General features: G+C 37.7%; 1 protein-coding gene across 6 annotated transcripts in view; it reads left to right on the forward strand.

The window, feature by feature from the left end:
* The first annotated feature begins 3,115 nt into the window (after positions 1-3,115).
* LOC117400334 (double-stranded RNA-binding protein Staufen homolog 2-like) overlaps positions 3,116-14,291 on the forward strand; it is a 121,352-nt gene continuing 110,176 nt past the window's right edge. For all 6 annotated transcript variants that reach the window (XM_034000149.3, XM_034000152.3, XM_034000151.3 and 3 more), the window contains exons 1-2: positions 3,116-3,246; positions 6,103-6,310. In XM_034000149.3, the coding sequence (XP_033856040.3) occupies positions 6,112-6,310 (199 nt within the window). In that variant the 5' untranslated portion in view covers positions 3,116-3,246; positions 6,103-6,111. The remainder of the gene's footprint in view (positions 3,247-6,102; positions 6,311-14,291) is intronic.

The raw sequence follows: 14,291 nt of genomic DNA on the forward strand, positions 1-14,291 counted from the left end.
TTCTAGAGCAGCAATATCCTTTTTGTAATGAGGTGACCAGAACTGAATACAATATTCTAGATGAGGTCTTACTAAGGCATGGTAAAGTTTTAACATTACTTCCCTTGATTTAAATTCAACACGTCACAATATATCCAAGCATCTTGTTGGCCTTTTTTTATAGCTTCCCCACATAGTCTAGATGAAGACATTTCTGAGTCAACATAAACTCCTAGGTCTTTTTCATAGATTCCTTTTTCAATTTCCGTATCTCCCATATGATATTTATAACGCACATTTTTATTTACCTTACACTTTTCTCTATTAAATGTCATTTGCCATGTTCTGAATGCTGTCTAGATTATTTTGGATGACCTTTGCTGCTGCATCAGTGTTTGCCACTCCTATTTTTGTGTCACCTGCAAATTTAACAAGTTTGCTTACTATACCAGAATCTAAATCATTAATGTAGATTAGGAATAGCAGATGACCTAATACTGATCCCTGTGGTACACCACTGGTTACCTCGCTCCATTTTGAGGTTTCTCCTCTAATCGCCTCCGCCTAATCTTTTATGCAGGACTTTGTCAAAAGCTTTCTGGAAATCTACATAAACCATGTCATATGCTTTGCAATGATCCATTGTCGATGTTGCATCCTCAAAAAAATCAAGCAGGTTAGTTAGACACGATCTCCCTTTCTTAAAACCATGCTGACTGTCTCCCAGGATACTGTTACCATATAGGTAATTTTCCATTTTGGATCTTATTATAGTTTCCATAAGTTTACATACAATAGAAGTCAGGCTTATTGGTCTGTAGTTACCTGGTTCGGTTTTGTCTCCCTTTTTGTGGATCGGTATCACGTTTGCAATTCTCCAGTCTGTCAGTACAACCCCTGTGTCAAGAGACTGTTGCACGATCTTGGTTAGCGGTTTGTAAATAACTTCTTTCATTTCTTTGAGTACTATTGGGAAGATCTCATCTGGCCCAGGGGATTTGTTTATTTTAAGAGCTCCTAGTCCAGAATAATAATAATAATAATAATGAGACACAGTGATTTTGGTGTTAATTTTTTAGCAATCTCATTCCTAAAAGTAAGCAATGGCAATGAATTTTAATGTAATGTAGTATTCCTACATTTGAAATCTTACTCATTCAGCTGTTTTGATCTTGGCATCTCTGCTCTTATATTTAAAATACAACTTATCATTTCTCCAGATGCACTATGGAGTCAGGAAAAAGGTGCCACAGAAACGTGGTCATTAAGGAGACGTGACCTTTGCAGCTAGGATAACTAGAAGTTTGTATGTTGGTTAAATAAAGGTCAGAGTGCTATGTCCTGCTTAAAGGTTTACACGTTTTATATTTTTATACAGAAGTGCAGCCTTTGAACATTTATCTTGAAGGTGACGCCTCTGAGCTAATTAACTGAAGCTCTTGAGATTGCTCGGGTTGGCATCCAATGTCATACACATGTATAAGGGCAAAGAAGCTGCATAGCCAGCTCTGAATGCAGTGTAATCTAAGCACATCCAGTTGAATAAACTTGATATTAATGTAAACTGAATGTGTAACTATTTAAATACATGTTTTTTTTAAACAACTCTAGCAGAGTGCACAGTGTGCTACCACCCACAACTTGCAGTACACATGTGCAGGTGACACTGAAATTCTTACATATGAAACCTAAATGGAAAAAAAAAAAACATAACTGTGAAAGACAAGTTACTGTTGCTGGAAATGAAAAACAGGATTAATGGATAAACATGCCACATCTCTCCACCATATGCCACATGAAACTGTGTCTTCCTTAAAAGGTTGTAAATAATTAAGTAAATTGATACATAATTCAAGAGTAAGTAGCCCTAAATTAGATTTTCAATGTGTTATCACCTTGTATTGATGTTTGCAATAATTCTGAGTGGTTCTTCTTGCACACACAAAAATTGTGTTGTTATTTCCCTTTTACCCTTTGATGTTTTCTACTCTTTGATGTTTTCTGTGTTAAGATTCAGCTGCTATTCTGTGCTATTTGCCAGCCATAGACACATGTATTCTATAGATCATATCAGCTAAACTGTCTATATATGAGCAACAACCAGCACCACCTAGTGTTTACTTTCAGCAATACAAAAAGAACTTTGATCCTAACACCTGTTAAAGAACTTCTGGTGGCATACTTTGGCAAGGACACTTTGGTTGATCTAGCCTGAGTAAAAAAATGTCATACATGCCAGGCCCTTCCATTCTCTCTTTGGGTTACAAGTGTGTAGTTTTCAAAATCATGTATTTTCATTTTAAAACATGGTATCTGGTACTAAACACTTGAAATCTCTGTTTGCAGGCCTTGCTTCTGATAGTCTTGTGCTATCATGGTCGTTTCACCTGGAGTGAAATTGTTTCAGCTCTGACTCCAGGACTAACCAGCACCTTAATAATGAGCATTAAACACTCCATTCTATATATCTAAAGGGAATCAGTGTATTATGGTTTTACACTAATCCCCACTTTGATGTGCTGGATGGCTTTTAAATCACACATTGTAATTTGGGAAATAAAATATCACCTGAGTTCTACAATATAGTTTCATTAACACATACACGTAAGTATTGCTGATGATAAAATTTGTAAAAACAAACAAACATCAGCATAAATGTTTTGCACAAGTATATTATTAGTGAAGGAATCATTCCAGACCCTGCAATAAACACTTACATAATTTGCCATGATGACCAATTGAACGCAGGATTTGTTGGTAGCCTGGGATAATTTATAACATACCCTCATTCTGAGGACGTGAAAAAACAACAGTAGCCATTCTCCAGCATTAATTGAAATTTCTTATGTCAGTAGATGTTAGATAACCATTAGCCCTGTCAATTCCCTCCCTTTTGTTAAATTGCTAGTTGTGCTTGTGTTTATAATAAAGGCTAACATTCTGCAGATACTAATTTTTGCTGCCGAGAAAGAACAGCGCATGTAACTGTCCAGTTTCACTATCGGAAAACAGGAAAGGCATGGACTGTACCATCTGTACGAAACAGGGGGTTAAATAAACAATTTCTGCTTAGTGCTATGTGTTTGTCAAACTTGATACAATAATTATGTCATTTATAGATATTTTTTAAAATTACTTTCCTCAACTAGGCATATATTTAAATCAATTTTCCCCCCTTAAATGTATAGCAATATTGGTTTACGCCGTGTCAGTTCTCTTTAGTGTTTGCCAATGTTGGAGGTGTTTGGGGTCTGTCCCTGGAAAAAGGTAATATAAAATAATCGTTCTAGCGATAAAGAAATACACGTTGTATATGTGTTGTTTGTTTGTCTGTCGTGGTTTTCAGTATAAAAAATACGAAATCGGAAAAATGAGATGTGGAGTTTCGGGTGTTTGCTTGTTTTCAGCCATGATGCCCGTGTTATGTGCTGAAATAATACTGAACAGTACAATTATATTGAATAATACAGGCTGACATGATAATGTCTGCTGTATTTTAACACTACAATTCATAATAAAAAAAGACAATTCTAACTACATTAATGACAACACGATGGCATGTGTATACAGTAATATATTTTACAAACAAAGTGAGTCCAAATAGGGTCGAGTCTCTGAAGACGTGATTATGTTTTATTCTCGTGTACATTGTTCTGTCACCGAATGAATAAAAATAATATTTTTTCTTAAGGGTTATCTTTATATCCATTTTGTGCCATGCAGAATCTTAATGTGCTGTTGTTTACCCTGACACGAGTTCATGACACTGTCGCTGATCTGCGATTAGCATAGTCTGTACTGACATGTACTGTAGTTTGCTGCACACCATTGAGAGTTCGTTTATTAATATGTAATTGTTTTTACAACAGGTTACTAAGCTCCTACAACATTTGCTAAGCCTGAGCAAGATTTTTGGTGGAACAGAGACTAATCTATTCACTTGACAACTGTTGTCTGTCGTTATTGGACTGATAGCCTGATAGCACCTACAGTATTCATGCTGGGAACAGAAAACCAGCGCATACTCTTGACAGGACAAAAGTAATAATTCTTGCCTTCACATGTCATTTGATTATTTTGTCAAAATAGACAATTATTGTACTTAAGAAGTTTGTGTTTGTTAACTTCATTTTATGTTGCAGGATAATGCTCTGAAACACTTTCCATAAAGTGAAAAAGACTCCTGTAATTGTACTTTCAGCTAATTATCTCTCAGGCAACAGCAATATAGTGGAGATAGTGTATGTCACTTTACAGGGAACCATCCAAATTGAATTAAACTGGCTAAGGGAGCTCTGTAGCAGTCTTTGAGAGTAGGCTATCAGAATCTTGGGGTAGGATGTATGGAATGGAGCCCACAATACTTCTGATGTCACATTTACACAATAGGTTCCAGTCTGACAGACAGAGAGCAACAGTTGTATGTTGTTAATCATTCATTACCTGCCGAAGGAGAGGGTCAGTGGCTGGTGTGGATTGTCATTAAGTTGTCCCACTCAAAAATCCTGTCTTGTCTTTCACAGTCAGACTAATTGTTGTCTTGCACAAGAAGCATGCATTCTTGGATTTTCAGCATTTTAATTGGCTGGGAGAAAAAAATATGATTTAGAAATTTAATGCTATAAGGACATATATGTCCTTTGAATCAATACTGTAACAAAAAATGATATCTGAGCATCAAGCAGACTGAAACATAAATAATGAGGATCCCGGCATGCTGCAGAATCAGTTTATTGAAGGTAGGCTTATCAGGAAAATAAATCTCAAAAACAAACAAGCATCTACTTCAAGCAAAGAAATCTCTGTTTGCAGACCTATGACTTCAGGGAAAAGTTAGTCTCTCAGATTCTATTTACAATGTTACAAGGTGGTCTTCAGATCGTATAGCCTTTTTTGGAAGACCAAGGGAGGCTTTGGCTTTGAACAGTACAGCTTGCTCTCACACGGTATAGACAGCATTTGGTGTGTGGTAAATACATACATGATATGCAGTAGTTCCCAAAGTCTAGTTTACTGCACAGTATAGATGTGACTGTCCCATTATGCGTTTCCACATACAAGTCGTGATTGGCTTTAAAGATTCTTATCTGTTGGGCCACCCATTTACGTGCTGGGCTCTAATACGCCTTAGGACCTGTACACATGTGAATAGTCCCTGGACGAAAGTGGTGACCTCACTACACACAGGATGAAAAGTTTAACTATGCATTGAGGTCCCCGAGTTTACAGGTGATTGACATGTCCCTTCTTTATTTTACGATTAACATGGGTCCTTATTTGGTCACTAACAAAACCTATATTACACAGTTGGTTTCTTTTAGATTAGCTGCAACCTGACGGCCTGTACAGAAAAAGCAAGGACCATGCAGGAGTTTGTATTTCTATCTGTATAAATTACTTACTGGTATAGGCTTAATTAAGGTTTTTTTTTTTTCTGATGCATTTAGAGATTGTCAAACATTCTTTGTCTATTGCCTTACCTTCAAGGAATCATCAAAAAATAAACTGTACTTAAATCTTAAAAGGTGTACTTTCCGTGCTAGTACTAGTTGCCTCTTCTTAGCAGTTACCAAGATAATTGTTCAGGATCCTGTGCATGAGTGAAACTTCCCAGAAAAGACTATTACAAAAACAATAATAATCAACACGGGCTCTGATCTCTTTTGTCTGTCCGGAGCAACACTTGCTCTGCATGACAGCAGCTTCAAGTGAGCGTGTTTACGCCTTCTGTTCCCAAGGAGAAGGCTGAGTGACACTGGGGGCATTGCTCACGACGTGACTTTGTGTTAGCCACCTCGGGGACGACTGTGTTCAGAGTAGAACAAGAAAAAGAGCTAAAGTGGCTCAGTCTCCTCTCGTCCTGATTGCGAAGTTAGATCAAAGTCATCCTAAAAGTGGCAAGTGTAAATTGGCTATTATTGTCTTTGTGGTATACTGTAACCCTTTGCAAGGAGAGGCATTCTGAGGAAGGATTACACCCTGTCTGTGTCTATGTAAGGTATACCACATTGCTAGCTCTTCTGATATTTAAAGGCTTTGTGGTCTGATGTGGTTTTATATAAAACCTGCTAGAATCTTATATCCATTGTTGCTAATTATAGTACTCCTTGTTTTTCATTGCAGGTATAGAGGATGGCACAAGTTAAAGTGCAGACCACAGCAAACCTCTCTGGATCTGCCATGTCTCCTGCTGTGCAGCCCCCGACAGTGCCCAGTGCATGTCCTCTAGGTCTGCAGTCCTCTATGAACAGATCAGTTCCAGCCTCCAGTACCAGCTGTTCCAGTCCTGCAGCTGGGCTTGTGGATTCTACTGTTTCTGCAAACTCACCAGGTACCATCTATTACAGTGCACTGTGGAAGACAATTGCACTGTATTTGAGACCAGCTGAGACTGCTACTGTCATGTCATGAAAATTGATAAATAATCAGTATGTCAGTCTAATGGGCGCAGGCCTAAGAATTTTTGAAAAGTGGTCTGTGTTTTAGGACAGACCCATTACTGCTTGCTTCTAGTCTGAAATGGGTGAATTGCCATTTCCTATTTTGCACTACTTGCAGTTTTGGTGTTTTTACTAGAACAAAGATTTAATTCACATGAACGCGAATCAGTTCTATTTGCAGTTTACTCAAAAGAGTTTAGTCAGATAACACTTCACTGTTGAAGCAATGTTGAACGCTCTGGTCGAAGTGTTTGACATACTGGAAGTACTTGATTGTTATGGAACTGAAATGTAGGCCTATGCATTATAAGGAAAAGAACGACAAGCTGGACAAGCCAGTGCAGTAGTTAATCTCCTGACTTTGCTGCCTTCTGTATCCCCAGACTTAATGGAACATAGAAGGTATTTCATTTGTTTTAACTCCATTATTATTTCCCATGTTTTTGTTTTCTTTTTGTAATTGACATAGCCTCATATTGCCACAGAATCCAAATATGTCACTCAACGGGATTTTGGATATTCAAAAAAGAAATAAAAATAAACAAGATAAAGACATTTGAGCTAAAGGACTGTGGTCAAGTCTTTGACGCATCTGATTACATGGGTTTGAATCCTAGTGGTGTTTTATAAACAAGACACAATTGGGGCATAGCTTGGCCCCAGCTTTTTAAAATTAATTTTACTACTAGTTCCTACTGCAATAAAAATGGGGGTTTGTGTCAAGTTTAACTTAGCCACTTTTACATTACAGGGCTGACCCTTTTTTGTATATAACTTGGCCACTTTTCTAGTTATTATGTGGACCATATGCTAACTTGGCTAAATAAAAAAGTGCTTCAAGTAAGGGGTAAGAACAAAATTATTTTAAGCATTGGTTAGCACTTTATTAATGTGGTTCTTGATATGAAATCTATATAAAAACAGCAAGCCAAAATATGATGTACAAAATAAGTAACAAATAATATTACGCTTCAACCCAAAATGGCCTGCCAAGACCAAGAGCAAATTAGCACTTGGCAGACAGAGGGCGCCGAGATCCCTGCAGTTGGCAATCCGGCCAATTGCATTGCTTCTGGGCGGCTGGGCGGACCTCCAGCCAGGCTACCAGCAGCCTAGATTCGATTCATGTTAGCAAGGATGTAGCTCCCTGCACTGAAGGGATTGGCTTACACCGCTACGCCATGGGTCCATTTTGATCAGTTTTAGTAGCATATTCTACACAGTTTAACATAAGCTAAACTCTGAAATACCCTTCCCGCTTGTAACATACAAAATGCTAAGGTGCTGTGTTGCATTTATGGAGGAACCGAAAAAACATACTTCTTTTTATCATAAGATGGACAAATAATGATAATAAACACTGTAATACAATGTAGAAAAGTATTTCCTACCGTCTTGGTTTCGTTGTGGAAAGAAAGGACATTAAAATAAGGGGATAACGGCAATTGAACCATATTCAAGTAAGTAAAAAAAAAAAAAAAAAAAAAATTAAACCTGAAAAAAACTTACCTACAAGTGGTTATCTTAAACATTTCTAAACTACTGACCTGAAAAAATGATCAAGTGTGCAATGCTTCTACTTTTTCTTTCAGAAATCCATGTGCTTGAAGGGTAGTTTTCATCGTTTGTTCTTTTTTTTCTCACTGATGCAACTTAACCTCCCAAATCACATAATTATGTTTTTTTTTGGCTCCAAACACTTCTTAATTTGGTATGTACAGGCATCTGTATTTGCTATAGCAAAAAGGGCCCTGCGGCCATAATTGCTGTGAATAGACATACACTTTGATGGGCATTGTGGCAATTGAGAAGGGCACCCGCAGCAATTGCTGCATGGCTGCCCTTAATTTCGAGCTCGGTGCACAATAACTCCAGTTTGTTATTGGTTTCTTGCCAGCACAGAATTTATGAGAATTTATGAGAGCACATGGGTGCCCCGTCTGTAGACGGAATTCCGTCAAAATGGTTTCTCCCACGTCGTGCAGAAATGCCAAAAAAAATCTGGGTCGGAAATATAATTTTTTCGCATGTATTTGATGACTTGTGACCTTTTAGTATATTTTTCTCCTGTTGAACTGTAACTTGATTGAGACCATAGGCACCTAACCCATAGAGCACAGGGGAGGCAAACTAGATATTTTGCCACTCTACTTTTTTTGCTCCGTGTAAACACACTATTATTCTATTATTCTAAAGCCAGCCAGTGTTCACAGCGACAGCGTGGGAGAAGTACGAGTGGACAAGTACATCACAGTTAGAAGCAGTTTGGAAGCAGGTTGACAGCTGCAGAAGCTAAACTAAACTTCCAAAAAAAAAGGTCTTCAAGCCAGTAATCTGTGACAACTGCATGATGTGGGAAATCCGAGAAAACCCAACAGAGCTCAACCAAGTGTGTGTAAAGTGCCGCACGATCCAGGACTTGCTTCAACGAGTAAGTCTGTTAGAAATGGAGCTGGAGGAAATGAGACAGCAACAGGAGCTTGAGGAGCTGACACACCCACAATTCATGGAAGTCTGCACCCCTAGCAGACTGAAAGCCACCTGGGAGATGGAAGAGAGTCGAAACAGCTGGGTTCAGATAGGCAGAAGCAGGGAAAAAAAGAAACTTCGTCAAACACAACCACCAGAAATCCAAACATCCAACAAATATAAGCCACTTCAAAATTTAGATGACCAAAACCAACATCAAGAGAATGAAAGGAACAACATCCAGGACCCTATAAACAATGCTGGCCAGGCAGCAAAAAGAAGATAGGTCATGATTGTTGGGGACTCCATATTGAGAAACACAGCAAGTTCAGTTTGCAGTTTGGACCCCCTTACTACAACAGTGTGCTGCCTTCCAGGAGCCTCTGTCAAGCACATCACTGAGAACGTGGACAGGCTCCTAGAATGAACAGGAGACAACCTGGTAGTAGTCGTCCACATCGGTACAAACAGTATTGGAAGAGACAGACCAAGATCCCTGCAAAACAAATTCAGAGAGCTAGGAAGGAAATTAAGACAAGACCAAAACTGTGGTATTTTCTGGGATACTGCCAGCACCTTGCAAAGGACCATATGGACAGCTGGAAATACAAAATCAAAATGCATGGCTGAAATCGTGGTGCACACAGGAAGGCTTCATCTTTCTTGAACACTGGAGCACATTCTACAACAAGGACTATCTATATAGGTGGGACGGACTGCACTTAAACAAAAAGGGAACCGATCTACTTGGAGAAAGGGTCCTTGAGTTGGTCCAGAAGCATTTAAACTAGAAAGGAAGGGGGGAAAAAACAAAAAAACAGAAGGGAGACCACATCAAAACAAGGGCAACAACTCAGGTAAGACAGCCATTGTATTTATCTTAATGCTAGAAGTCTCAGAAACAAAATGTTAGAACTTGAAGCTACTGCACTAACAAGTAACTACGATGTGATAGGTGTTACAAAAATGTGGTTGTCTGAGAGTGATGGAGACGAATATAATATTAGTGGGTACACACTGTATAGGAAAGACAGGCAGGACAGAAGAGGCGGAGGGGTAGCGCTATACATAAGAAATAGTCTTGAAGCCCAGGTGTTAAATCTGGACAAAGAAAACAACGCCAAATCAATATGGGCCAGAATAATGGATAAAAATTCAAAAGGCATAATAATAGGAGCATGCTATAGACCGCCAAATGACTGCTTCCTAACACAATTTGTCAAGGCACCGACTAGAGGGGAGGCATGCCTTGATTTAGTCTTTTCAAATAACAAAGACAGAATAACTAAAACAGAGGTCAGAGAGCCATTGGCAAACTCAGACCACAACATGGTCTCATTCGAAGTGATTTTTAAAACCCCAAAAGTAATAACTAAAGCTAAGGTTTACAATTTTAGAAAATCAAACTATGAAGGTATGAAACAGACTAACAGAACTAGATTGGAGTAAAATAGAGAAAACATCCACAGAAAAGGGATGGCTGTTTTTCAAAAATGTAGTACTAGAGGCGCAAAACAATTACATCCCAAAAGTAGACAAATCTAAATCTAAAACAAAATGGCCAAAATGGTTAAATAGATCAATTGAAAAAAATATTCAGCGAAAAAAGGCACTTTACAGAGCGTTTAAAAAGGACCAAAAACAAAGTACACAGAAAGAGTACTTGGAACTGCAAACACAAGTCAAAAAGGAAGTTAGAAAGGCCAAGAGAGAGATAGAAATCAATATTGCTAAGGGGGCTAAAACCAATTCCAAAATGTTTTTCCAATATTATAACAGCAAGAGAACATTCAAAGAGGAGGTTAAATGTCTAAGTGGCAAAATCATAGACGAAGAAAAAAAAAAATAGCAAATATATTAAATGATTACTTTTCACAGGTTTTTACAAAGGAGGACACGGACAACATGCCCCACATGTCGACCTGTTCCTATCCAGTTTCAAATAACTTTAGCATAAGAGACAGAAGTGTTAAAGGGACTAGGAGCTCTTAAAATAAACAAATCCCCTGGGCCGGATGAGATCCTCCCAATAGTACTCAAAGAAATGAGAGAAGTTATTTACAAACCGCTAACCAAGATCATGCAACAGTCTCTTGACACAGGGGTTGTACCGACAGACTGGAAAATTGCAAACGTAATACCGATCCACAAAAAGGGAGACAAAACCGAACCAGGTAACTACAGACCAATAAGCCTGACTTCTATTATATGTAAACTTATGGAAACTATAAGATGATCCAAAATGGAAAATGACCTATATGGTAACAGTATCCTGGGAGACAGTCAGCATGGTTTTAGGAAAGGGAGATCATGTCTAACTAACCTGCTTGATTTTTTTGAGGATGCAACATCGACAATGGATAATTGCAAAGCATACGACATGGTTTATTTAGATTTCCAGAAAGCTTTTGACAAAGTCCTGCATAAAAGATGAATTCTCAAACTGAATGCAGTAGGGATTCTAGGAAATGCATGCACATGGATTAGGGAGTGGTTAACATGTAGAAAACAGAAAGTACTGATTAGAGGAGAAACCTCGAAATGGAGCGAGGTAACCAGTGGTGTACCACAGGGATCAGTATTAGGTCATCTGCTATTCCTAATCTACATTAATGATTTAGATTCTGGTATAGTAAGCAAACTTGTTAAATTTGCAGACGACACAAAAATAGGAGGAGTGGCAAACACTGTTGCAGCAGCAAAGGTAATTCAAAATGATCTAGACAGCATTCAGGACTGGGCAGACACATGGCAAATGACATTTAATAGAGAAAAGTGTAAAGTACTGCACGCAGGCAATAAAAATTTGCATTATAAATATCATATGGGAGATACTGAAATTGAAGAAGGAATCTATGAAAAAGACCTAGGAGTTTATGTTGACTCAGTCAACATGTCTTTATCTAGACAATGTGGGGAAGCTATAAAAATGGCCAACAAGATGCTCGGATATATTGTGAGAAGTGTTGAATTTAAAGCAAGGGAAGTAATGTTAAAACTTTACAATGCATTAGTAAGACCTCACCTAGAATATTGTGTCCAGTTCTGGTCACCTCGTTACAAAAAGGATATTGCTGCTTTAGAAAGAGTGCAAAGAAGAGCAACCAGAATTATCCCGTGTTTAAAAGGCATGTTGTATGCAGACAGGCTAAAAGAATTGAATCTATTCAGTCTTGAACAAAGAAGACTATGCGGTGATCTGATTCAAGCATTCAAAATCCTAAAAGGTATAGACAATGTCGACCCAGGGGACTTTTTTGACCTGAAAAAAGAAACAAGCACCAGGGGTCACAAATGGAGATTAAATAAAGGGGCATTCAGAACAGAAAATAGGAGGCACTTTTTTACACAGAGAATTGTGAGGGTCTGGAACGAACTCCCCAGTAATGTTGTTGAAGCTGACACCCTGGGATCATTCAAGAAGCTGCTTGATGAGATTCTGGGATTAATAAACTACTAACAACCAAATGTTTTTTTTTTCTTTATTAAAATTAATTTTCAGCTTCATATTGAAGCTTGTTGTACTCAGTAAAGCAAACCAAGTAGGAATTTGCTTAAAACGTTTTTCAAGTCAAGCTTATTTGTGAATAAATAATTAGAATAGTTTAATCATACTTTAAAGGCATGCACCTGAATCGTAAGGTAATTAAACTGTTTGCTTATACTCTCCTCGCTGTTCTGCGCACAGTCAGCCCTGGTTAAAGATATAAATAATGAACCCAATGCGAAGCAAGTGTAAAATTAAATATTAGTCTAAATATTAAAGTAAATATATAAGTATTTACTTTAGTACTTTTATGTAAACTAGCAAGAAATGACTTGTTGCACTAGTAGCAGTTACATTATTGTTTTACATTATTGTTTTACCCTCTAACTCAATGGACCATATTTAGAAGCAAGCACAAAGGCAAAGACACAATTTCTTAGAGCAATAAGACTATTTAATGGTATAAAACAAGAAACAACTCTTGACTGGTCCTTCCTGCAACTAAGTTTATACTGTTTAAATTGTTTTATTCAGCAAATAAAAAAAAAAGTCTTTGCATTTGCTTCAGAGTATTTTCTTTATATAGTAAAACAGTGCTTTTGACATGGCAAGTATTTTGAACTGCCTTACTTGGGAAATAATTACCTTCTAAAGAACAGTACTTGCTTTTCTTTGTTTAACACTTTCCTTTAATAAACTTCATGTGGGAATTCTAGGTGTAGCACTGTGCAGAGACTTACATGTATTTGTATTTAATGCATGCTCAGGAAGTAGACCTACACAGTGTACATTTTATGCTGAAACATCTGCCCAGTTTTGTAGGTTTGCAATTACTGAAACTGTTTCTTCACAACAGCAAAGTTTGCTTGGTTTCTTAGAGCTTCTTAATTGTAAACAAAAATAAAAAAATAAAAGACAATAAATAAACATTTGCTTCTCTACGCTCAGCAGTTAGTCCTTCAGTTTGACCATTGCTTCTGACATTGATTAAAACACTCAATAGTTGTGCTGCTTTTTGAATGAAACACTCACCTATAGATACCAAAACTGACTTGTGTTACTGAATAAGAAAGGTTACTGGTCCAGAGCTTATCTATAAAAGTGAGTATAATTTAGATTTTTGCAATTATGCAGTTAAATGAACTTAATGCAAAAACTTTATTTTTTACAGTTGGTTATTAGTTATCAACATAGAAAATGATGCCAAACTCAGAAAAACTGTATGAACCCTATTTTTACAATATCTAATTGAGTTAAGCAGAGATTGTATATGATATTTGCGGCAGTTTTATAAAATTAATATGTGATTTGGGCATACATGTAAAAGGTTTGATCAGTAACATTTCAAAAACTATGTTTGTTAACTAGCCTCATGTGAGATTTATCAGGTTGATCCATCTGGTAAAATGACAAGTTGTAAGTGAAGTAATTTCTGAATTTCTTTTTCTACAAAGTCAAGTTCAGATTTGCTTCTGTATGTGGCCCAAAATGGCTGAACATCGGAGAGCATGTACAACCCCAGAGCTTCGGGGGAGGGGGGGGGGGTTTGGGGAGTTTCAGTCAAAATGATCATTGGCCACTTTCACCCATGAGAGCAGCAACCCAGGCAAATCAAATGTACTGCAGGTACTAGGTACCAACTACTTCTGCAAGGATATAACTAAAAGTTCTGACACTGAAGGGATCACATTGTAAGACTAACAAGCATAATGGTGACATTCAACCCCTTCGACGGCTGTAAACACAGATCTGTAGAACTATCAGTAACATGACCAACATCCACTGTATGCACATATAAACATGTTTGACAGACATACAGATGGACAAGTGCCAGCATACACCCCCACATGCTGATATTTCTTGTACTATGGAACAGCCTTAGCAAGTTTTATCACAACTGGACAAGTGGTTCTGTA

Source organism: Acipenser ruthenus, chromosome 4 (genome assembly GCF_902713425.1).
Source record: "Acipenser ruthenus chromosome 4, fAciRut3.2 maternal haplotype, whole genome shotgun sequence".
In the NCBI taxonomy this organism is placed as follows: Eukaryota; Metazoa; Chordata; class Actinopteri; order Acipenseriformes; family Acipenseridae; genus Acipenser; species Acipenser ruthenus.